The 26,236-nt window shown below is 40.2% G+C and overlaps 1 protein-coding gene across 2 annotated transcripts in view; it reads right to left on the reverse strand.

Moving 5' to 3' along the window:
• Positions 1 to 26,236, reverse strand: part of LOC126340516 (alpha-mannosidase 2x) — a 162,792-nt gene that overhangs the window by 51,664 nt on the left and 84,892 nt on the right. For both annotated transcript variants that reach the window (XM_050001696.1, XM_050001697.1), the window contains exons 10-11: positions 24,397 to 24,581; positions 24,080 to 24,256 (exon numbers count right to left, since the gene is read on the reverse strand). In XM_050001696.1, coding sequence (XP_049857653.1) covers positions 24,080 to 24,256; positions 24,397 to 24,581 — 362 coding nt within the window. The remainder of the gene's footprint in view (positions 1 to 24,079; positions 24,257 to 24,396; positions 24,582 to 26,236) is intronic.

Below are 26,236 nucleotides of genomic sequence, written 5' to 3' on the forward strand. Positions count from 1 at the left end.
GGTTACAAAGTTGTCATATATAATGAATATACTGGAGCCAGAGCATTCTTACAGGTTTGGATGGACAGTAGCTGATGAATGGGCATAACAAAATTATTGCTGCTCCCAGAGATTAGATTAATAAGTTTATATTAATTATATGTAAAGGATATAAATGCTGCAGGAAGAGCAAAGAGCAAACAATAATTTTCTGCCCCAGGAAAACATAAAAAAACCATAAGAAGGCATATGTAAACAGATTGGGCATGTTCCACGACAATCGTGGAAGGGAAACAAGAAGCAGGCACAATGTAACAGCAAATAATAGCTAGACTAACAGACAGAAAGAACCTATTTATAAATCACACTCACCAATGCATGAAGATGATGATTTGCACAATAGGCAGCACATGAAGGTGCAAGTAGGAAATAATGTGAGATCACAGATTATGGGAAACTAGATCTCATCTGTGAAGTTACTAGTGTTTGCAGAACAGGGAGCTGTAATATGAATCCATTGGCTACGCCTTTTATAACTACATCCACATCTATGTATACATACATATTCCGCAAGTCACCACACGGTGCATGGCAATGTGTGCCCTATATCACTATTAGCTATTTCCTATCCCGTTCCACTTGCAAATAGAGCAACGAAAAAAGACTTTCTATGTGGTTCTATATGAGCCCTAATTTCTTGTATCTTATCTTCATAGTCCTTACACAAAATGCATCGGCATCATAATCTTTCTGCAGTCAGATTCAAATGCCAGTTCCCTAAACTTCCTCAGAAGCGTTCCTCGACAAGAACTTAACCTTCTTTCCAAGGACTTCCATTCGAGGTCTCGAAGCATCTCTGTAACACTTGTGTGTTGTTCGAACCTAGCAATTAACTCCAAACTACTTCAATGTCTTCCTTTAACCTGACCTGTTGCGGATCCCACATACTCGAGCAGTACCCAAGAACAGGTTGCACTAGGGCCCTACATGCAGTCTCCTTTACAGAAGAACCACACTTTCCCGACATTCTCCCAATAAACATAAGTCGACCATCCACCTTCCCTACCACAATCTTCACATGATCATTCCATTTATCACTTAGCAATGTTACACCCAGATATTTAAATGACATGGCTGTGTCAAGCAGGACTCTGCTAATGCTGTATCCAAACATTACGAGTTTGTTTTTCCTACTCAGTTGCAGTAACTTACACTTTTCCGACATTTAGAGCCAGCTGCCGTTTATCACATTAACTAGAACTACTCTTGTATACTTCTATAGTCACTTAACTTTGGTACCTTCCTGTAGATCAAAGCATCATCAAGAAACAACCGTAATTTTTTACTCAAGAAGTCTTCGAGCCACTCACACAGGTGAGAACCTATTCCATACACTTTTACCTTTGTTAACAGTTTGCAATGGCGCACCATGCAGAATGCTTTCCAGAAATCTAAAAATGTGTAATATGCCTGCTGCCCTTCATCCATAGTTCACAACATATAATGTGAGAAATGGGCAAGATGCGTTTCGCAGGAGTGATGCTTTCTAAGACCATGCTAATTTGTGGACACAAGCTTCTCAGTCTCAAGAAAATTAATTATATATAACTGAGAATATGTTCAAGGATTGTGCAGGAAACTTAAGTTATGATATTGATCTGTAATTTTGTGGGTCCATTCTTTTAGCTTTCTTATATACAGGAGTCACTTGGGACTTTACGCTGGGCAAGAGATTTCCAATAAATGCAAGCTACATAAGGTGCCAATATTGGAAAGTACTCTTCGTAAAACTGAACTAGGATTCCATCCCGACCTGGTGACTTATTTGTTTTCAACTCTTCCAGTTCTTTCTCAATGCCAGGGACGCTTATTACTGTCTTCTATGCGGTAGCCTGTTTGAAAGTCAAATGACGGTATTTTTGTACAATTTTCCTGTGTGAACAATTTCTTAATCCCAAAATTTAAAACTTGAACTTGAACTTTAAAACTTCTGCTTTTGTTTTGCTATCTTCAAATGCCACAATTAACTGGTCAATGAGTGACTGCATGGAAGCCTTAGATCTGCTTAGCAGGTTTACATAGGAAGAGAATTCTTTCAGGTCCTCTGCCAGATCTTTTGCTAAGGTATGATGGTGGTAGATGTTATATGCTTCACACACAGATCTTCTCACAGATATAAGAATCTCTACCAACCTTTACTTGTTGTCATTTGTTTGTTCTCTTTTGAACTGAGAGTGCAGCAGCCTTTACTTCCTCAGCATTTTGCAAAGTTCATTGTTAAACCATGGTGGGTCTTTCCCGTCCTTAATTAACTTACTTGGCATCTTATTCTCCAGGCCATGATTTACAATCTCCTTAAACTCTGCCAATAATTTCTCTACATCCATCTCACAGGAACTGAGTGATATCAGTTTTTTTTTTTTTTTTTTTTTTTTTTTCTAAGGGAGATGTTGACAGCTGCTTATCTGCTCTTTCTAGGAGGCACGCACTCCTTGCCTTCTTGACTGATAACTTTTGTAACTGTAGCTACTATAATGACATCATGAACACTAATGCTCATCTCTATACTGACGCTCTCAGTAAGGTCTGGTCTGTTTGTGGCTGTAAGGTCTAGTGTAGCATCATAAATCACTTAATAAAAGCAGGTCTTCTTGTCCACACTGTATGCCAATCAGGTTCCTTTCAGAGTATGCTGATGCATTAGCTCCATACTTAACAATCATAAAAAACCATTCGTTTGACAAAAGATCCATACCCAAAGACTGGGAAGTTGCATAGGTCACATCAATATTCAAGAAAGGTAGTAGGAGTAATCCACTAAATTACGGGCCCAAATCATTAACATTGATATGCAGCAGGATTTTGGAACATATATTGTGTTTGGACATTATGAATTACCTCAAAGCAAAACAGTTTATTGACACATAGTCAACATGGATTTAGAAAGCATCATTCTTGTGAAACACAACTAGCTCTTTATTCGGATGAAGTGTTGAGCGCTATTGTCAAGGGATTTTAGATTGATTCCGTATTTCTGGATTTCCAAAAGGCTTTGATACTGTACCACACAAGTGGCTTGTAGTGAAACTGTGGTGGAATATTGTCTCAGTTATGTGACTGGATTTGTGATTTCCTGTCAGAGAGGTCAAGTCATCGAGTAAAACAGATGTGATTTCGCATGTTCCCCAAGGCGCTGTTATAGGTCCCTTGCTGTTCCTTATCTTTATAAATGATTTGGGAGACAATCTGAGCAGCCGTCTTAGGTTGTTTGCACATGACGCTGTCATTTATTGACTAATAAAGTTGTCAGAAGATCAAAACAAACTGCAAAAAGATTTAGAAAAGATATCTGAATGATGTGAAAATTGGCAGTTGACCCTAAATAATGAAAAGTGTGAGGTCATCCATGCGAGTGCTAAAAGGAATCCATTAAACTTTGCTTACATGATAAATCACTCAAATGTAAAGGCCGTAAATTCAACTAAATACCTAGTAATTACAATTACATACAACTTAGATTGGAAGGAACACTTACAAGATGTTGTGGGGAAGACTAATCAAAGACTGCATTTTATTGGAATGCAATTAGAAAATGTAACAGACCTACTAAGGAGACAATCTACACTACACTTGGCCATCCTCTTTTAGAATACTGCTGTGCAGTATGGGATCCTTACCAGGTAGGATTGACGGAGTGCATCAAAAAAGTTCAAAAAAGGGGACCACTTTTGCGTTATTGCAAAATATGGGAAGAGGGTCACTGAAATGATACAGGATTTGGGCTGGAAATCATAAAATAAAGGAGTTTTTCGTTGCTATGGAATTCCAACCACCAACTTTCCCCTCCGAATGCGAAAATAATTTGTTGACACTGACCTACATAGGGAGAAATGATCACCATGATAAAATAAGGGAAATCAGAGCTCATACAGAAAGATATAGGAGTTCATTCTTTCTGTGGACTACACAAGATTGGAATAATAGAGAGTTGTGAAGGTGGTTCGATGAATTCTCTGTTAGGCACTTAAATGTGATTTGCAGAGTATCGATGTAGATGTAGACGTAGATGTAGAAGATATCTCCATTACATGTGGGCTGTTGAGCTAGCTGCTCAAAACAGTTTCCAGAAAATGAGTTCAAAAGTATTTTGTATGACTCCCTGACTGTACACCCTGCAATGAATCCATTTAAATACAGTAATGACATTCAAAAAATGATAATGGAAGGGATACAAATTAAGTAAATAAGCCCAGTAGAATTACAGTATGCGAGGAAGGCAACGGCTAACCACCTCCACTAGGACCTTGCCTAGTACAGCGGTGCGGGTCTCCCGCATCGTCCCCTACGCTTTGTCAAGGAGTATGGTACATCATCATCATCATCATCATCATCATCATCATCATCATCATCATCATCATCATGTTTAATGAAAGCTCAGAAGAGTTTCTGAATAAAAATGGATGAAGTAAACACTGCAGTACAGAGAATTTGTTAGATGGTTTTACTGAGAATGATGAAGAGTCTGATAAAAGGGAAAATGTGTGCAGTGAGACGGTCAAAGAATCTTACCGAGAAGCAGAGGAGAGCACCGAGAATTAAAGGTTGTAGTATCTACATGAGGGAAATAGGAAGGAAGCATTGAAGGCAGTTAAGAATGATTTATATGTGTGAGAGGGAAAAGTGCAGATAGACGACGACCAAAATGATGGTAGCTAACAAGTGGAAAAGTGTAGGAGGATAAAGTAAAAAATGAATTTGAGGAAATTTGGAGGGATATGACAGGTTTACCCATGGCCTAGGGGTAGCGTCTTTGATTCATAATCAAAACGTCTTCGGTCCCGGGTTCGATCCCCGCCACTGCCTAAATTTTGATAAATAATAAGCATTGGCGGCCGAAGACTTCTGGCATAAGAAGTCAGCCTCATTCTGCTAACGGCCTTGTCAAAGAGGGCGGAGGAGCGGATAGAGGTTCAGGGCACTCTCTTGTCCTAGGGGTGGGAAACTGCCCCTAAAGGCGGAAGAATCAGCAATGATCAATGACATGAGGATGCAGAAGGCAATGGAAACCACTGCATTAAAGACATGTAATGTGTATCCACAGGACATGTGGTCTGTAGTTGAAGAAGTGTCATGATGATCTCTCCATTGGCAAAAGATTCCGGAATAGTCCCTCATTCGGATCTCCGGGAGGGGACTGCCAAGGGGGAGGTTACCATGAGAAAAAGATTGAATAATCAACGAAAGGATAATGTTCTACGAGTCGGGGCGTGGGATGTCAGAAGCTTGAATGTGGTAGGGAAACTAGAAAATTTGAAAAGGGAAATGCAAAGGCTCAATATAGATATAGTAGGGGTCAGTGAAGTGAAGTGGAAGGAAGACAAGGATTTCTGGTCAGATGAGTATCGGGTAATATCAACAGCAGCAGAAAATGGTATAACAGATGTAGGATTCATTATGAATAGGAAGGTAGGGCAGAGGGTCTGTTACTGTGAACAGTTCAGTGACCGGGTTGTTCTAATCAGAATCGACAGCAGACCAACACCAACAACGATAGTTCAGGTATACATGCCGACGTCGCAAGCTGAAGATGAACAGATAGAGAAAGTGTATGAGGATATTGAAAGGGTAATGCAGTATGTAAAGGGGGATGAAAATCTAATAGTCATGGGTGACTGGAATGCAGATGTAGGGGAAAGAGTAGAAGAAAAGGTTACAGGAGAATATGGGCTTGGGACAAGGACTGAAAGAGGAGAAAGACTAATTGAGTTCTGTAACAAGTTTCAGCTAGTAATAGCGAATACCCTGTTCAAGAATCACAAGAGGAGAAGGTATACTTGGAAAAGGCTGGGAGATACGGGAAGATTTCAATTAGATTACATCATGGTCGGACAGAGATTCCGAAATCAGATACTGGATTGTAAGGCATACCCAGGAGCAGATATAGATTCAGATCACAATATAGTAGTGAAGAAGAGTAGGCTGAAGTTCAAGACATTAGTCAGGAAGAATCAATACGCTAAGAAGTGGGATACGGAAGTTCTAAGGAATGATGAGATACGTTTGAAGTTCTCTAACGCTACAGATACAGCAATAAGGAATAGCGCAGTAGGCAACATAGTTGAAGAGGAATGGACGTCTCTAAAAAGTGCCATCACAGAAGTTGGGAACGAAAACATAGGTACAAAGAAGGTAGCTGCGAAGAAACCACGGGTAACAGAAGAAATACTTCAGTTGATTAATGAAAGGAGGAAGTACAAACATGTTCCGGGAAAATCAGGAATACAGAAATACAAGTCGCTGAGGAATGAAATAAATAGGAAGTGCAGGGAAGCTAAGATGAAATGGCTGCAGGAAAAATGTGAAGACATCGAAAAAGATATGATTGGTGGAAGGACAGACTCAGCATACAGGAAAGTCAAAACAACCTTTGGTGACATTAAAAGCAACGGTGGTAACATTAAGATGCAGAGAAGAGAGCAGATAGGTGGAAAGAATACATTGAAAGCCTCTACGAGGGTGAAGATTTGTCTGATGTGATAGAAGAAGAAACAGGAGTCGATTTAGAAGAGATAGGGGATCCAGTATTAGAATCGGAATTTAGAAGAGCTTTGGAGGACTTACGGTCAAATAAGGCAGAAGGGATAGATAACATTCCATCAGAATTTCTAAAATCGTTAGGGGAAGTGGCAACAAAATGACTATTCACGTTGGTGTGTAGAATATATGAGTCTGGCGACATACCATCTGACTTTCGGAAAAGCATCATCCACACAATTCCGAAGACGGCAAGAGCTGACAAGTGCGAGAATTATCGCACAATCAGCTTAACAGCTCATGCATCGAAGCTGCTTACAAGAATAATATACAGAGGAATGGAAAAGAAAATTGAGAATGTGCTAGGTGCCGATCAGTTTGTCTTTAGGAAAAGTAAAGGCACGAGAGATGCAATTCTGATGTTACGGCTAATAATGGAAGCAAGGCTAAAGAAAAATCAAGACACGTTCATAGGATTTGTCGACCTGGAAAAAGCGTTCGACAATATAAAATTGTGCAAGCTGTTCAAGATTCTGAAAAAAGTAGGGGTAAGCTATAGGGAGAGATGGGTCATATACAATATGTACAACAACCAAGAGGGAATAATAAGAGTGGAAGATCAAGAATGAAGTGCTCGTATTAAAAAGGGGGTAAGACAAGGCTGTAGCCTTTCGCCCCTACTCTTCAATCTGTACATCGAGGAAGCAATGATGGAAATAAAAGAAAGGTTCAGGAGTGGAATTAAAATACAAGGTGAAAGGATATCAATGATACGATTCGCTGATGATATTGCTATCCTGAGTGAAAGTGAAGAAGAATTAAATGATCTGCTGAGCGGAATGAACAGTCTAGTGAGTACACAGTATGGTTTGAGAGTAAATCGGAGAAAGACAAAGGTAATGAGAAGTAGTAGAAATGAGAACAGCGAGAAACTTAACATCAGGATTGATGGTCACGAAGTCAATGAAGTTAAGGAAATCTGCTACCTAGGCAGTATAATAACCAATGACGGACGCAGCAAGGAGGACATCAAAAGCAGACTCGCTATGGCAAAAAAGGCATTTCTGGCCAAGAGAAGTCTACTAATATAAAATACTGGCCTTAATTTGAGGAAGAAATTTCTGAGGATGTACGTCTGGAGTACAGCATTGTATGATAGTGAAACATGGGCTGTGGGAAACCCGGAACAGAAGAGAATCGAAGCATTTGAGATGTGGTGCTATAGACGAATGTTGAAAATTATGTAGACTGATAAGATAAGGAATGAGGAGGTTCTACGCAGAATCGGAGAGGAAAGGAATATGTGGAAAACACTGATAAGAAGAAGGAACAGGATGATAGGACATCTGCTAAGACACGAGGGAATGACTTCCATGGTACTAGAGGGAGCTGTAGAGGGCAAAAACTGTAGAGGAAGACAGAGATTGGAATACGTCAAGCAAATAATTGAGGCCGTAGGTTGCAAGTGCTACTCTGAGATGAAGAGGTTAGCATAGGAAAGGAATTCGTGGCAGGCCGCATCAAACCAGTCAGTAGACTGATGACAAAAAAAAAGACAGGTTTCTTGAAGCATCAAATTTGTCATTAGTGGGACAACTGATTCCTGTCAAGCAAGTGAGTAGTGACAGCAATCCTACAAACATATGTGTAACCTCCAGACATGGAGAAGATTTTGAGAGAAGAAAAATTGTGCATGATTTACTGGAAGAATCTCATATCAATAATAGTGGCAAAAAGTCCAGCCATCCAGTGATAAACTTGTTGGTAAAGGGTGACTAAGTGCAGTGTTGCCATGATAATGGCAATGATCTTTGTTCCATTAGAAATGGCTAGATACTTTACCCGATAAGGTATAACACTTTTTTATGTATTCAAATAATTGTTGCCACAGGAAAGGTAAAGAAACTTGTTAGCATGAAGTAATGTTGCCTATAAAAATAAACGATACCCAGCTGTATCAGAAGTGTCCTATAATTCTGGGTTTCATTGTTGTTATGTTAATGGATGTTGAGTTTTTCAAGGAATATTGAATTTTAATGAGAATTCTGTGTTTTGGAAACAAGTGGGAGAAACGTAATGGTACCACCTTCAAGGAAAAGTAACTGACAACTAATGGGAGGGTTAATATTCCTATAAGGCACTGTAGAAAAAAGGAAGAGTTGGAGGGGGAGATAATGAATGTGGTGAGGAAATAAGGATGGATCTACAAGAATTGCTGGCAGACAAAAATAAAATATACGAAAAAGTTGTAGACATTCATGAATTGGACAAAACACAGAAGATAGAATTAAAAAGAGTATTGTTTCTGCACAAAAACTATTTCAGTTCAACCAGGTCTAGTAAGGAACTTTGAATGTCATTTGATTACCAAGGAAGACACACAATTTTTCCAAAAACCAGTATGAATTGGTGAAAAGCATAAAGAAGCTGTGAGGATCTTGATTCAAAACACACTTAAGTCAGATATAACTTAAAGATCACTCAGTGTATATATAGTGATTATCATGACTTACCAAACAGGAAAGCGCTGGGAGATAGGCAAAAAACAAAAAAACAAAAAAAAAAAAAAACAACAATACACACACACACACACACACACACACACACACACACACACAAACCAAATATCAAGCTTTCGCAACCAACGGTTGCTTCGTCAGGAAAGAGGGAAGGAGAGGGAAAGATGAAAGGATGTGGGTTTTTTTCCCATGTGGAATGTTTCTTTCCATTTTATTTATAGTGATTATCACACACACAAAGGCATTTTCCTTGGCTGGATTAAAAAGTTAAAAGCCAATGGAACATTTGCTTTCCTGGTTAACAAGTGGATCTGCTTATTGACTATGTACACAATAAGTTTGGTCATTACAGGGCAAGGAAATGTATAGCAAAACTATGTGAAACAGTCATATTCAACAACATGTGGTGGCCTATGAAAAAAGCGCACAAATGCACAACAGATGTCAGAAGGTTAGAACAAATAATAAGATAATGCAAGGACAAATGTACAGTGTAGAGCCACAAAACAGACTACTTGACTTGGTGACTGCTGATATCTTCGGACCATTGCCAGTATCTAGAGGAGAGTGTGAAAATGTTTTTGCTCTGGCGGAAGATTTGACAAAATTTGTGAAATTGTACTCTATTAGAAAATCTTTACCTAAAGTGGTGATAGATAAATGTCGAGTGGATTATTTTGTTAAAAACAGGTGTACCGACAGCAATATTATCAGACAATGGTCTCGAGTTTCTTTCGAAGTAGTCCAAGGAATGCTTGGAAAGCAAAATACAGAACACATTAAAATTTCCATGTATCCCCAAGGTAATACATGTGAGAGAATCATGAATGAAACAACGAAAACTCCAAATTTGAATATCAACAACATAAGGGAAAGGTATATTGCTACTTCCCTTAAAGATGACACATTAAGTTGCAGATACACACAATGAAAAGATACTTACACATTAGCTTTCACCCAAAGCATGATCATAAGTCCAGCAGCTTGGATCAGAATCATGGATGAACTTAACAGTTTATGTCACATATATATTGCCTTTGAAGACACTACATGGGCGCAATATTTAAAAATATTCTGAGGAAGTTTCAACTGCCTGGAGCATGAAACAACAGGCTTTGCTCTGTGTAAGTTGATGTGTCAAATAACTTATTGTTTGACCTGATTGAATTTCTGGCTACTGCTGATGCAGCTCATGCTCAAAAAGAAAAAATAACTTGGGAATTTTTTAAAAAAAGGCATTAGAAAGATGGAACAGAAGAATGATAGGGCACATCCAATGAGCTTTCGATCTCATTTTCGCAAAAACAAGAGAAAAATCTAAAAAGAGAACTTGAGAAACATAAAACTTGACTGATAAGAACAATACTACACAGTAGTTGAAAAACCATAACCAAATGCATACAGTTTGGATACCTGGAAATCACAAAAACATTTTTTATTACAAAATAACACTGACCTAAAGAGGTATTTGCATCAAGAATAGAAGCTGAGGGCAATACCCCAGAGGGCACGGTACTCTATGCAATGCTAGGTGCTCCAATTATTGACAATACCACCTAACTTCTTTTTAGAGTTGTCGGTCTTCCTCTTCTGAGCTACATCTATCATTTTTAATACTCTTCATTATCTGGGGGTACAAAAACAAAAAATAGAATATAAAAAGAAAGTCTAATCTGATGCAAGAAGACAGTATCAGATTTTGTGAAAGAGAAAAGTAAAGACTACAGTTTGTGCAAAAAGTAACTAACTATATGGTGAAGTTGTAAGAGATTACTGATGCAGAGAGGTGTAGTGTTTTGATGGTCAATATATACAGGAGCTTGGAAGCAGTGAAGTGAATAATACCAGATGTGACACGTAAAAGACGTTACCAGTATGTTGATACTAACTGTGGAAGCAATGTGAGAAGAAATAATGTGAATGATATAAGATGTGTTAGAAGAATCGAGAGTGGCCAAATCTGAGGTAGTCGCCATATTTTGAAGTACAAAATGTGGTGGGGAACAAAAGTATTTTGTTTCCATAAGCAGAGAAGATACTGTTTATAGAAACAGACAGTGACTTTGAGGTTCTGGTAGGAATGTGGAACTAATCTTAAAAGCTGGAGAGAGTAAGACTAGAAGAGAGTGGTGTAAATAGTTTTGTAAATAAAATCATGATTCTGGGTGTAACACAGTTTGTTTTTGGCAAAAAAAGGCTTTATATTGTAAAGAAGTCTGAGTGGCAATACGGCTTGCCTACAATGTAGTGACTGTATACAACCTTAAGAGAAGAAATTGATAAATAGTCGTAACTAAGTTATATTGTAAATTTAGTAAAATAATTACTTTCTTAAATTATCTGAAAGGAAGGTGGAGTGTTATGGATGCAACACAACTAAGGTGCCATAATGATGTGACGAAAATTGTTCAACGTATAGAAGGATACTAGAAAAGTGTGAAATGTGAGGTAGAAATGGATTCATATTTGTACCACAAATTTACAACAAAACGAAAAGAATAGGAAGACTTTTGAAGGACAGTGATTTATGTTATAAAAGCACACACACTACTCAGTTGATGAGATAAAACAACTTGTTGTTGTTGTTGTTGTTGTTGTTGTTGTTGTTGTGGTCTTCGGTCCAGAGATTGGTTTGATGCAGCTCTCCATGCTACTCTATCCTGTAAAACCCTCTTCATCTATAAATAACTACTGCAACCTGCATCCTTCCGAATTGCTTAGTGTATTCATCTCTTGGTCTCCCTATATGATTTTTACCCTCTACACTTCCTTCTAATACGAAACTGGTGATCCTGATGCCTCAGAACTTGTCCTATCAACCGATCCCGTCTTCTAGTCAAGTTGTACCACAAATTCCTCTTCTCCCCAATTCCATTCAGTACCTCCTCATTAGTTACATGATCTAACTATCACATCTTCAGCATTCTTCTGTAGCACCATATTTTGAAAGCATCTATTCTCTTCTTGTCTACACTGTTTATCGTCCATGTTTTATTGCTATACAAGGATACACTCCATAAAAATACTTAAAGAAAAGACTTCCCGACACTTAAATCTATCCTCTATGTTCGAAAATTTATCTTCTTCAGGAACACCTTACTGGCCATTGCCTGTCTACTTCGACCACCATCAGTTATTTTGCTCCCCAAATAGCAGAACTCATCTACTACTTTAGGTCTCTCATTTCCTAATATAAATCAATTAGCATCATCTCATTTAATTTGACTACATTCCATTATCCCTGTTTTGCTTTTGTTGATGTTCATCTTATATCACCCTTTCAAGGCACTGTCCATTCCGTTCAGCTGCTCGTCCATTCCATTCAGCTGTTCTTCCAGGTCCTTTGCTGTTTCTGACAGAATTAAAATGTTGTTGGCAAACTTCAGAGTTTTTATATCTTCTCTGTAGATTTTAATTGCTACTCCAAATTTTTCTTTTGTTTCCTTTACAGCTTGTTCAATACATAGACTGAATAACGTTGGGGATAGGTTACAACCCTGTCTCACTCCTTTCCCAACCACTGCTTCCATTTCATGCCTCTCGGCTCTTATAACTGCTATGTGGTTTCTATAAAAATTGTAAATAGCCTTTCATTCCCTGTATTTTACACCTGCCACCTTCAGAATTTGAAAGAGAGCATTCCAATCAACATTGTCAAATGTTAGAAATTTAGGTTTACCTTTCCTTAAACTATTTTCTAAGATGAGTCATAGGGTCAGTATCCCCCTGTGTGTTCTAGCATGTCTATGGAACCCAAACTGATCTTCCCCGAGGTCTGCTTCTACCAGTTTTTCCATTCATTTGTAAAGAATTCGGGTTAGTATTTTGCATGTTTGGTAATTTTCACACCTGTCAACACCTGCTTTCTTTGGGATTTGAATTATTATATTCTTCTTGAAGTCCGAAGTTATTTTGCCTGTCACATACAGCTTACTCACCAGATGGAAGTTTTGTCATGGCTGGCTCTCCCAATGCTATCAGTATTTCTACTGGAACGTTGTCTACTCCTGGGGCCTTGTTTCGCCTTAGGTCTTTCAGTGCTCTGTCAAACTCTTCACACAGTATCTCCCAATTCGTCTTCATCCACATCCTCTTCCATTTCCATAACACTTTCCTTAAGTATACAGCCCTTGTATAGACCTTCTATACAGGGTGATTCAAAAATGCATGTAAATATTTTAAGGGTGTATTTGTGAGGTAAATATAAGACAAAAATGTTCTATACAATTTTTGCTATACTTGGCTTATTACAGAGTTATGAACAAAACATGATAATACATTCAATACAACGTAAAGTATTTACTTCCCAGAGTTCACAGTTTAATTACAGTGCATTTGGACTAAAAACGCAAACTGGTAAATAAACGTGACGTAACAAACTGAAACAATTCCTCGCGAATACTGTATTACTTTAGTTCCTGTTGATTGAACTAAATCAATGCAAAATAACTAAGGAAAATACGTGAAGAATTTGCAGACTGTACTGTACTGTATTTGCACAAATCTTAATGCAATGCATGTTCAAAATGCTGTCCCTGAACTTGCAGACAGACCCGTGCTCGTCGCCGCAATGATCTCTGCACATTACACAGTCCGTTCAACTCTCCACGAATAATTTCACAACCACCTTCAATTCTTTGTTGTAGCACTTCTCTGTTCGGTACTGCAGAAGAATACGCCAATGTCTTTAGTCGGCACCATAAATAAAAGTCGAAAGGGTTCAGCTGCCAGTATCAGCTGCAAAGCGATTTAGAAAAGATTGCTGTATGGTGTGTCAGGTGGCAGTTGACGCTAAATAACGAAAAGTGTGAGATGATCCACATGAGTTCCAAAAGAAATCCATAGGAATTCAATTACTCGATAAATAGTACAATTCTCAAGGCTGTCAATTCAACTAAGTACCTGGGTGTTAAAATTACGAACAACTTCAGTTGGAAGGACCACATAGATAATATTGTCGGGAAGGTGAGCCAAAGGTTGCGTTTCATTGGCAGGACACTTAGAAGATGCAACAAGTCCACTAAAGAGACAGCTTACACTACACTCGTTCGTCCTCTGTTAGAATATTGCTGCGCGGTGTGGGATCCTTACCAGGTGGGATTGACGGAGGACATCGAGAGGGTGCAAAGAAGGGCAGCTCGTTTTGTATTATCGCGTTATAGGGGAGAGAGTGTGGCAGATATGATACAAGAGTTGGGATGGAAGTCATTACAGCATAGACGTTTTTCGTCGCGGCGAGAGCTTTTTACGAAATTTCAGTCACCAACTTTCTCTTCCGAATGCGAAAATATTTTGTTGAGCCCAACCTACATAGGTAGGAATGATCATCAAAATAAAATAAGAGAAATCAGAGCTCGAACAGAAAGGTTTAGGTGTTCGTTTTTCCCGCTCGCTGTTCGGGAGTGGAATAGTAGAGAGATAGTATGATTGTGGTTCGATGAACCCTCTGCCAAGCACTTAAATGTGAATTGCAGAGTAGTGATGTAGATGTAGATGTAGATGTAGATCTGGCTGGCCAAGCAATTGGTCCTCCGCGACCTATCCATCGATGTGGATACGCATCATTGAGATACGCCCTTACGTTGCGGCTGTAATGGGCAGGAGCACCATCGTGCATAAACCACAAGGTGGCTCGTGTTGCAAGAGGGACATCCTGTAACAATCCAGGCAATTCCCCCTCCAAAAATTCGCGGTAAGCGTGCCCAGTCAGCCTTGGAGGTAGAACATGAGGTCCGAGTAAGTCATTCCCCACAATACCACACCAAATGTTTATGGAGAATTGATGTTGATATCCACGCACAATTCTCGCGCCAGGATTCTCGACAGCCCACTGGTGCATATTATGCGAATTGATTACACCCGCACGAGTAAACATGGCCTCATCTGTGAATAATATCCGCCAAATGAACATTGGATCATTCAAATGACGCTCTTGTAACCACTGGCAGAATTGCTGACGGCGAGGATAGTCTGCAGGTGTCAATTCGTGCACTTTGTGCAGGTGAAATGGATGCAACTGTTGTCTCCGAAGCAGCCGCCATACAGTAGATTGTGGAAGTCGTACAGCTGCACTTATTTGTCTCGTACTGATGGCTGGATCTTGGTCTACCAGGTCCAAAACATGTTCCTCGACGTTCACTGCATGCTCAAGTGGTCGACCTGAATGTGGCCCAGAACGAATGCCATACTCCCGCATACGTCTGTCCACAGATACAAACGTCTGATGACTTGGTAACTGTCGTCTTGGAAACAGCTCACTGTACCTTCGTCTTGCTGCAAGTGCGTTTCCATCTGCTGCACCATACACAAGGTGCATATCAGCATACTCACTGTTTGAGTACATCATGTGCACGAAACCTGTAGCCTTCCGACGATGAATGAATGACAGGAAGTACGTTTCCGTTACCAACAACATCAGCGCCATCTTCTGTACAGTAGGAGTAAACAGCAATTGCAAACACAAACAAACACTATTCATGCAGTTTCGAATCAACTGTTGGGAGATACGTATGTGCATTACGTACCAGAATATGGCATCCTGCTGCTTGCACTGACGTCGTTTTGATACGGACATGACTTTCGTATTTTAACGATAACTCTGGAATTAAACGTTTATGGAAAAACATTTATAGAACATTTTTGTCTTATATTTACCTCACAAATACACCCTTAAAATATTTACATGCATTTCTGAATCACCCTGTATACTCCTTCCACCTTTCTGCTTTCCCTTCTTTGCTTAGGGCCAGTTTTCCATCTGAGCTCTTGATATTCATACAGATGGTTCTCTTTTCTCCAAAGGTCTCTTTAATTTTCTTGTAGACAGTATCTACCTTACCCCTAGCGATATATGCTTCTACGCCCTTACATCTGTCCTTTAGCCATCCCTGCTTAGCCATTTGCAGTACCTGTCAATCTCATTTTTGGGACATTTGTATTCCTTTTGACCTGTTTCATTTACTGTGTTTTTATATTTTCCCCTTTCATCAATTTCAATATCTCTTCTGTTACCCAAGGATTTCTACTAAACCTCACCTTCTTGATCCTCTGCTGCCTTCACTATTTCATCTCTCAAAGCTGCCCATTTGTCTTCTACTCAATCTCTTCATCATCTGGAGAGCTAGTTGGCTACAAACTTGTACTACTGTGGTAGGTGTGGGCTTCGTGTCTATCTTGTCTAAAATAATGCGTTCACTATTCTGTTCGTAGTAGCTTATCCACACTCCAATTTTCTTATTCATTAATAAACCTACTCCTGCATTAGCATTACTTGACTTTGTATTTATAACCCTTTGTTCACCTGACAAGAAGTCTTGCTCCTTCTAACACCCAACTTCACTAATACCTACTATATCTAACTTTAGCCTATCCATTTCTGTTTTCAAATTTTCTAACCTACCCGCCCAATTATGGGATCTGACATTCCACACTCCAATCCGTAGAACGCAAGTTTTGTTTCTCCTGATAATGACAGCCTCCTTAGTAGTCCCACCCAGAGATCCAAAGGGGGATTATTTTACCTCCGAAATATTTTATCCAAGAGTACACCAACATTTAACCATACTGTAAAGCTGCATGCCCTCAGGAAAAATTAAGGCTGTAATTTCTCCTTGCTTTCAGCCATTTGCACTACCAGAACAGCAAGGCCATGTTGGTTGATGTTACAAGGCCAGATCAGTCGATCATCCAGGCTGTGGCCCCCTGCAACTACTGAAAAGGCTGCTGCCCCTCTTCAGGAACCACATGTGTGTCCGGCCTCTCAACATGTAACCCTCCATTGTGGCTGAATCTACGACACAGCTATCTGTATCGCTGAGGCATGCATGCCTCCCCACCAACAGCAAGGTCCATGGTTCATGGTTCATGCAGGGAGATTTAAAAACCTTTAATGTTGTGGACAAATAAAGTTTGTATAAATAATTTGAAGTATTTTAAAATGATGTAAGATTGTTACTTGGAATGAACTTCATATACAGCATGATTTTTGTGAAGATTCTCAAATTAAATTTATGTAAACTGGTGTAGTAGACTTAGTTTTAGAACTGCTACAACCAAAGTAAGAAATTTTTAATAAATAAATGTACTATTGTACAGCTGATGGTGCAAATATAATTTTTCAAAATCTTCACAGCCATGGACAGTCACCTAAGAAGAGTTTTGATAACTACAAGGTCTTCAAAACAAATATGTTCTATATTGTTAAGTTTTGTAAATGTATTTCACACAACTTTTTTTTAGAAAACTTGAAAACAATAACAACCAAAAACAAAGGAGACTTTTCATTCATACCCTATAGGATTCTTTACAATTTTGAGTTCTATGCCAACAAGGAGCCGAAATTTGCGTCCAAACAATTACCAAGGATACCCCAGATTAGAACATATAACCACTCCCCATAAAAATTTAGCAACTGCAAAATATTGCTGTGTTCATTAGTTATTTAATCAACTGATCTAAAGAGGTGATAGTGTGTTTTGGCAAAGTAGAAGATGCAGGACTGTGAGAATTGCAGACTATGATAGGACCTAGCCAACCAATAGAGAGCCCCTCCACGTGCATTTTGTACAGCAAAATGGACTGCATTCTGGAGGCTACAATATTTGGGGCCTGGATATTGTGAGAGTGTAGGAATGTTTCCCTATCTAACTTACTAAAATAAGCACAAAACTATGAAATACAGCATAGTACATACTGCACGAAGATCAATGGCCACTCAAGTTTAATAAAACAACATGTTTATTAAATGACTAAACTACTACACACAAAACATGAAATGGTCTCAAAATTGATATTTATAGGAGAAAGTCACCTACAAATGTCACGTCATTAGGTAAAAGAGCGGTGCAGTAAGAATAGCGGACAGCAAAAAAAGTCACTACCTCGTCCCGGAGCACTGGCACAAAACCAATTTTTCCAACACAAGGCACAGGATTAAGAGCCACTAAAAATATATGATCAGTGCAAGATCTGAGTGAAACACATGCAAAACACTGCTTTACACACAGGGCTGGACAGTAAGTCTGTAGTTTGTAAACAGTGACATGAAAAGTCACTTAGTGCGGGCCTTCACAGTGAAGAAAATGGGGAAACCATCAAAAATGTGAAACAAAATAACTACAATGAGTTACACATAATCCAGGAAATCCACATTCTGTGAAGAGGAGAACAAACAAAACAGTGATGATGCTGAAACTTCTGGAAACATATCTTGGGAATAAAAAGAAAAATTGTGTTTTGCTGATCCTGGATCCTCTCCAAAAAAAAAAATCTACAAAGAAAGTCTATTAACAAAATTTCAAGAACCGGCTTTAAATGATGACTATAGGAATATACTACAACCTGCTACATATTACTCACATAGGGATCATGAGGATAAGATTAGAATAACTACGGCATGCACAGAGGCATTCAATCCATCCTTACCGCACTCTGCATGAGTGGAACGAGAAGAAACCCTAATAACTTGTACAATTGGATGTACCCTCTGTCACACACCTCACAGTGGTTTGCACAGTGTAGATGTACATGTAGAGGTAGTCAGCAATGAAGTTGTCAATTTCAGAGATGTGACATATGGCAACAGTAAATTCGGAGATGAACAACTGTTGCTGGAACTGACATGAGGAGCACTCATCACAGTCTTTCGAGAGGGCAAACGTTTCAGGCTTGTGGTCAGTAAAGACCGTGAAGTGACAGGCCTCCAGTGACGGCTGAAAGTATTTTAGTGCCTCTCATATATCGAGGAGCTCTCTACTGTATATGCTCCAGCGCCGCTGAGTGGCAGAGAGCTTTCTGGAGAAGAAAGCAAGCAACCGTCATGTGTTGCCTATGTGCTGCTGCAGGACAGAGCTAATGGACGTCTGGCTGGCAAGTGGGTAGGTGGGGTGAGGGTGGGTGAGCAGGGTAGCACCCACCAATCGCATGTGGTAGGATGAAACATGTCTTCCACTTCCAGCGTCTGTGGCAAAGGCTTATTCCGCCTTGTTTTGGCTCCACAGAAGGTTGTTTTGGCACCGTGAAAGGCAGCAGCAAGTGGCTCCTGCACAGCAAAGCCATTTCTCAGGCGGCAATGAAAGATAAAAGCAGTTTAATATGCCGAGGACGTGGTGGAAGTCTTCCTATGTCTCTGGGTGTGGGAAATCAAGGACAGCTTGTACCATGTCAAGCAGGGTTGTTTGACTGGTTTAATGATTCAAACTATGAGGTCATCAGTCCCTCTTACCTGGAACTGGCAAGTCAACAAACTTACACAGCAAAGATGGGCATAGAGTGCAAACCCCAAGGGAAGAAAACCCTGAGGTCTACCAAAGGTCAACAAATCGTTAAGAAAGGAACAAGGAAGAAGGGAGGGCATGGTGCCCTGTCCAGGAAGGAGCCGGACGCCTCCAAAGGCAGAAAGTACAATGGGTAACATACCCTATGACACTTACCAGAGGTACCTCACCCAACAATACCCTGAAAAGACTAGCTCTGGAGAGTAGCTGATGTGTAACATATAAGCAATCAACTGTTGTTGGCGCAGAACCCACATCAGTTGAACTCTTCCCTCTGCTAGGAAGTTGATCACAGAGCTAGTCTGAAAGGCACCAGTTGCCAGTCGTACCCCACGAGTATGTATCAAGTCTAGCATTTGTAATGTCAAATATGTTGTCAGGGCCATATGTGAGACTCCCGTAATCTAGGCTATATTGGACAAATTCTGTGTAGAGCCATATCAGAGATGAGCGGTCCATGCCCCAATTAGTGTTGCCGAGGCATCAAAGAGCATCAATGTACGACCAACATGCCTGCTTGAGTTGAGGAAGATGGGGAATCCATGTCAATGAGGCATCAAAGACCACGCCCAAAAAATGATGAGAGTCCACCACATTGAGGGACTGGCCATCAAGGTACAGACCAAGATGGGGTTTGAATGTAAGGTGACAACAGAAATGCATAAGGCATCTCTTGGCACCTGAAAAACAGAAGCCATGGGTGGGAGCCCAAGATTGTACTCAGTGTATAGCTCCTTGCAATCTGCATTCAAGAATACCCTTTATCAACAAACAAACGTAAATGCAAAAATAATCAGCATACAAAGAGGGGGATACCATAGGCCTCACAGCCACCACCGGACCATTGATAGTCACTAAACAGGGAGGGACATTCAAAACAGAACCCTGAAGAACACCATTCTCCTGTATATGGGAGGCACTATGGGAGGTGCCAGTCTGTGCCTGAAAGTGAAACACAAAAGAAAGTTCCAGATAAAAATGAGGAGCGGGGCCACAGAGGCCCTACTCATGTAAGGTGGCAAGCATGTGATAAAGCCATATGGTATCATAAGATTTATGCACATTTAAGAAGAATGTAACAAGGTGTTGATGCAGGCAAAAGCCATTCGGATAGCAAGACTCCAGGTGGACTAAATTAACTGCAATAGAGCGGTCTTAGAGAAAACCACCTTGGGTCGAATCCAAAACATCCAGGGATTCAAGGACCCAATACACCTGTAGACTTTCATACATTCAGTAACTTGCAGAGTACATTGGTTAAACTGAACAGACAATAGTTGTCCATCTGAAGAAGCAGTTCACTCAATTTCAAAACTGGAATAATGAAACTTTCTCGCCACTGGAAAGGGAGTTCCCCCTTCACTCCAAAGACAATTAAGAAGGGTGGGTATGTGACTCTGGCTACCAACCGCTACTTGTTGAAGTATTTGGTTATGCACCCAGTCCAGTGCAGGAACTGTGTCAGGACAGATAGCAAGACCAATGGTGAATGCCCATTTGCTAAAAAGTGCTTTACAATGCTCCAGGCAGCAGGGAATGAAACAAAGGGAGTCATCCCAGACACTGTTGGAGAAGACAGACCACGAGTGGATATTGGACCAATGCTCTAATCTGGGCGAAATGCCGAGCAAAATGCTCAGCAATAGAGGCCAGGCTGGTGGAGACAGTACCATTCAGGAGAATTTCTGAGACACCTAAAGGGTGATGGTTGCCAAAAATGCGCCTGATCTTTGCCTATACCTACGACGACAAAATGACTATGAAATCCAAGTATTTGGTACGAATTGACAGGCCGCGCAAGATGCTGGCCACGAAACACTGCCACGTTTTGGCAGCATTATGGAAGCTACAATGTTATGCACGCTTCTCGTAGATGCTGAATGTCATGATGATATTGTCTTCTGTATGTCCTCAGGTGCAACCAGAATCTGATTGAAAGCACTGGCATTGTCAATTGTGCTGAGGATTGTAGCCCCAACCAGTGCATTGTTGTAGGAGTGGCACCAATCATGGAAGGTATGGGTGTTTAGTTTCTGGTAATCACTTCATACTTCTTCTTGGCTAGGTGAAGGGGAGATGCCCAGAGACTCTTGAAAGGTCACAGCACTATGGCGATGAGCAGCTCATCGAGCTCTGCCCTGGCTATCCTGAATCCGTCTGATGGTAAGGGCTGTGCCCAGCAGAAGATAGGTGGTCCCAGAGTGGTGTGGACGTAGTCGACAATTAAATGATGCAACTCCCAAGAACCCCTGACAGCACTGCATAGGAGTGCAGTTGGCATATGGCAGCGGCATTTGCAGGCAGGAGAGCAGCATCTCATGCCCCCTGTCAGCAGGCTGATGGCGTCAGTCAAGGAGAGGTCAGCGTGCAACGCCACAGCTGGCAGTATCACGGCTGGGAGGTGAGCCAACCAGAACTTACACAGGAAACTGTCCAACACAATGTGTGCTGGAATTGTTATATCAGACAACATGAGTTGTGTCACGAAGCAGTGCTGAAGTGTCTAGTAGTGGTTGGGGGCAACGAGATGATATCGCAGACCTCCACTGCATATGTCACCTCACAACAGCTCCTGACCACAGCGAACTTGGTGGCATCCTGGGTGATGCCACAGCCAGCGAAGATGACGTAAACTAAGGAAAAGCACAAGTGCTGGTCGGGGGTTGAAAGGCGGCATGTGAGTTGCAGCGTGGTCAGAGCGGGAGCAAGCAGCAGGCAAGGGATTGGGCATCAGCACGTCACTGCAGGAAGGAACAGTGGTGGTGGCAGATGAAGATGCAAGAGCCAATGCTGGCATCAGTGTGGAGTCCAGTAACAGGGCCTTGGCCACCAGTGGTCACATCGCAGTGACTTGCACACGCAGGTCGGCATTACAGTGTTCTAGTGCCATGAGGCACACAGTCAGATTGGCGATGCTTTTATGATGCCCTGGAACGGAATCAGTGTGCAGTGAGGTGTTGGCTGGACTGGTGTTAAATGCCATGGTCACTAGGCTGCACAAGGGGTGAACACAAGGAACACACGAGGGAACTAGGTTGTGGCGTGAAGCACAGTAGTGTCCACAATACAGATACAGAAGTTGAGGGTATGGTGCAAGTGCGGAAGTCGGCACACATGCCTAATGGAACGAGATGCCCAACAACATGCCAAATTTGTAAATTAAGTTATCTGAGTTTACCATCAGGTCACCGGTGTGGGAATGTCTCCCCATCTAACTTACTAAGCTAATTACAAAATTGTAAAATGAAGCAAGATGGGTACTGCAGAAAGATCGATGGCCTCACATGATTAAGAAAACAACATGTTTATTAGAATGACTAAACTACTATAGACAAAACAAGAAATGGTGTCAAAATTGAGACTTATAGGAGAAAATAACTTGCAGATGTGATGAAACTTAGTTGAAAGAACAGTGTGGTAACAACAGTGGACAACACACGAAGTCACTACACTGTCGTAGTGTGTCACTGGCAAAACATCAATTTTTTTCCAATGCATGGTGCAGGATTAATCATCTCTCATGAGAGATATGGCCCGGCCAAGAACCAAGCAAAATACACAAGGTTATCACACAATTGTACCGGCAGTGAAGGAGGAGCTCGGAATTTTGACATTATGCACTTGGGCACTAACGCTGCCATTCGGAATGTCTTACAGTGTGAAACACTGATTTACAAGACCAGGAATGAGGACAAGGCTACATCAGTGGAAGTCTTGCTAGGAACAAAACTATTTTCCTGTAACAGTAGCCAGTGATTGTAACAGGTAGATATCCTGTCAAACAGGAGAATAAAAATCTTGGGGTGGTAGTAGGTGCACAAAGAAAGAAACTCACTGCCTTAGAAGATGACATACGGACCTTCCAAAACCAACGTGCGGCAAAGGGCCATCAGAGTTGCCAGATGTGTTACCACTAAGCTCTGAAAGATGTTTTAATTTTGAGGAATTGTGGCCTTAAAATGATCACAGAGTGTCAGAGTTTTAACGGACGAACTGTGAAGACAAGCTCTGACTTTTTTTCTCAATAAGTTAAATCCACATTGGTGTGCTGTAAAGTAATACTGCAAAGAGATCAATTTGCAGAGTACTGAGTGAGTGTACAATCCACAACAAACTGTGTGTAATTTTCCATTAACAGGTTAAAGTTAATACTATAAGCTGGCATTACAAAGTGTGGGCTTGGTAGTTGGAATTGTGTTCAAGGAGTGACAACACATCAGAATTTCCTCCAATAACTTTCTCTCTTTTAGTAGCTCACCAGACCTGAAAACAGGAAAACATTTCTAGCACCCTGTTGACACACACAATAGGATTGGTTTCTCAAATAACTTCTCTACTCGACACAATTCTATGAGATGGAAACAGCAATAACTAAAATAAGGAATGAAAAATCAACAGGGATTATTAACGTAATAGCCTATAAGACAGATTATTGTCCTAATCCATTATCCCTCCTGCGTCTAATAAGTCTGCATTGCATAAAGACATAAACATTCAAATTTAGGTTCAAATATTGTCTCCGCTCTATAAAGAGAAACAAATAAGCTAGTGAGAATGTCATTATCAAAGTGCACCTCAGTACTGCAATGCTGAAATTGTGAAATTTTGTGCATGCATGCAGGTGACTCTCCCCCCCCCCCCCCCCCCCCCCCCCGCCCCGCCGCCACACACACACACACACACACAATTTTTATGCCCTCATTTAAAGGAAATCTGTACCCGAGAAACACAGCCTTAAATTAAAATTTAACCTCCATTATATTTTTTACTCACTTCTTTGCATAATCTTCAACAACATGGTCCTTGGCAGTTCCAGTGATCCCATCATGATGCTGGAACAAGCTCAAACTATGTCGAGCATCAGTAATTAATTGGGTATGTGCAGCACTTGGCCAGTCTGATGAATCTTTCTTACTGCCCCATGCTAGTCCAAATATTATCTCTGCTGCTCTGAAAGAATGGCAGAGTTCCAATACATGGTTCACAAACTCTTTGGCAAAACAGTAACAAGAAAGAGATTATTAATTTTTTTTATTTGCTGTTTAGCAGAATCAGGAATCATTCATTTGTTCAACTGCTATCAACCTTACCGTAAGTAATATACTAGGACACGGTCCATTCGTTTATAAAATGGCCTTGATGTGTAGTACCCACTCCAGTAGTGATCATCTCTGTCTGCGTATGTAAAAAAATCCCCTGACAAAGTTGGGAAGTTTTGGAAGGAACTTTCTTCACGTACAGCTTTAAAATAGTCTTGAAGAGTTCCAAATTGTGCCTAAGGAAAAATGTCATTTATTTTAACAAAGTAAACTTTAAACATTGATCATCATCATCATCATCATCATCATCATCATCATCATCATCATCATCACGTAACATTAATGTCGCTAAATTAAAGAAACAGTATCAGCAAGCTCCAAAAAATATATCTCCAAGATGAAAATGTGGTGCAACTTGACACAGTCATACTGGAGTGTACAGCAATCACTTTTGATTTTTGATGATCAAGGCTTATTTACTAATCTTTACTGTATAGTTACAAATAAAAATTAGAGATTTCCAAAGGAAATTGCCACCTGAAGGTTATCATCATCTCGTTATAGTAGCACATCACAGGTTTACTCAATATTACAAGACAGAAGAGAATGCAATTAGACACGGAAAAGAGGAAAAGCTCAAAGGTAAACACAAATTCTGAGCTGTTATGCTTGATTTTTTTTTCTCAATATTATTTGATAATTCCTTAATCATATCTTATTTGCTGCTTAAATTATTACATTACAAGACATTATAAACTTCTGTAATAATAAACTCTAAGTACTGGGATTATGTTTGTCACTGCTACTAGATATAGCAAAAAATGGTTTAATTTGAGACAGGAAGTTATGGAAATTTTTAATCTCAGCTATTATGCCAAACATGGATTTGTGGAGGCAGGTTGCCAGGAACTTATCACAGGGCCAACTACGGACCTTGCTCACAGCCTGTAATTGGGTCTTCCATGTTATTGCATTAGTTGCAGAGGCCTCTGTCATCACTATTAGCTAACAATGGTGACAAGAACATTGGTAACTGCAAAGCAGGGTAAGAGGCAATTACGAAGGGAAGAAGGAAAGCAAAAAGTACCAAACTGAAATGTTTGAAACACGGGAACTATGACGCAGAAAATGATATCTGCTTTCTGGATGAATCATGAAATGTTTTGTGAGTTCCTGTAAGCATAGTTATCTGCAAATATGACTATTGCTCAACTTATTGAAGTTTATAACAAATTAAAATATGTAAAACATAAATTCATCCATGTGTACTTACCAACCACCTTGTCATCTTTCAGCAATGGCTTCTCCTAAAATATGTGATCGCAGCTTTCATTTGGCTCACTTCTAGCCTAAATATTTCTAACATGAGCTTAAGTATCGGATTATACAAGACGCTGTGATCTTGAACCAATGGTAATTACATTGTAGCATTCACACTGCTCTAGGAGGACTGCTACTGGTCAGCCACAACACAGTAGGGCAAATTGTTACATTAGATTTCATCAGTTATTTTTTACACAGAACCTGACTTCAGCAAATTCTGGGTATATGTAAGTCATTTCTGGGCATATGCAGGTCATGCAAGTGAATAATACAGTGTAAAAAACAAAATTGCTGTCTTCACATTTGAGGTTACTAAAATGCAACCATGCTAGTGCTCAAGTAAAAACTACCTAGTCAAAATCCCAGTGCAGATTAACAGTTCAAACAACAGTATGCAGTCCACAAAGCAGCAAAATTTATAAAACAAAGTTTTAATCATAAATTCATGGGTCATCAACATGTAAGTAGTTCCCATCTTACTGCAATATAGTGAGTGTTAACTGATGGACTGTATTAATTTCTGATCAGAGTGACAAAGTTGTTAGAATATTGGACCCAAAATCCTGGT

This window comes from Schistocerca gregaria, chromosome 1, assembly GCF_023897955.1.
Source record: "Schistocerca gregaria isolate iqSchGreg1 chromosome 1, iqSchGreg1.2, whole genome shotgun sequence".
Classification (NCBI taxonomy): domain Eukaryota; kingdom Metazoa; phylum Arthropoda; class Insecta; order Orthoptera; family Acrididae; genus Schistocerca; species Schistocerca gregaria.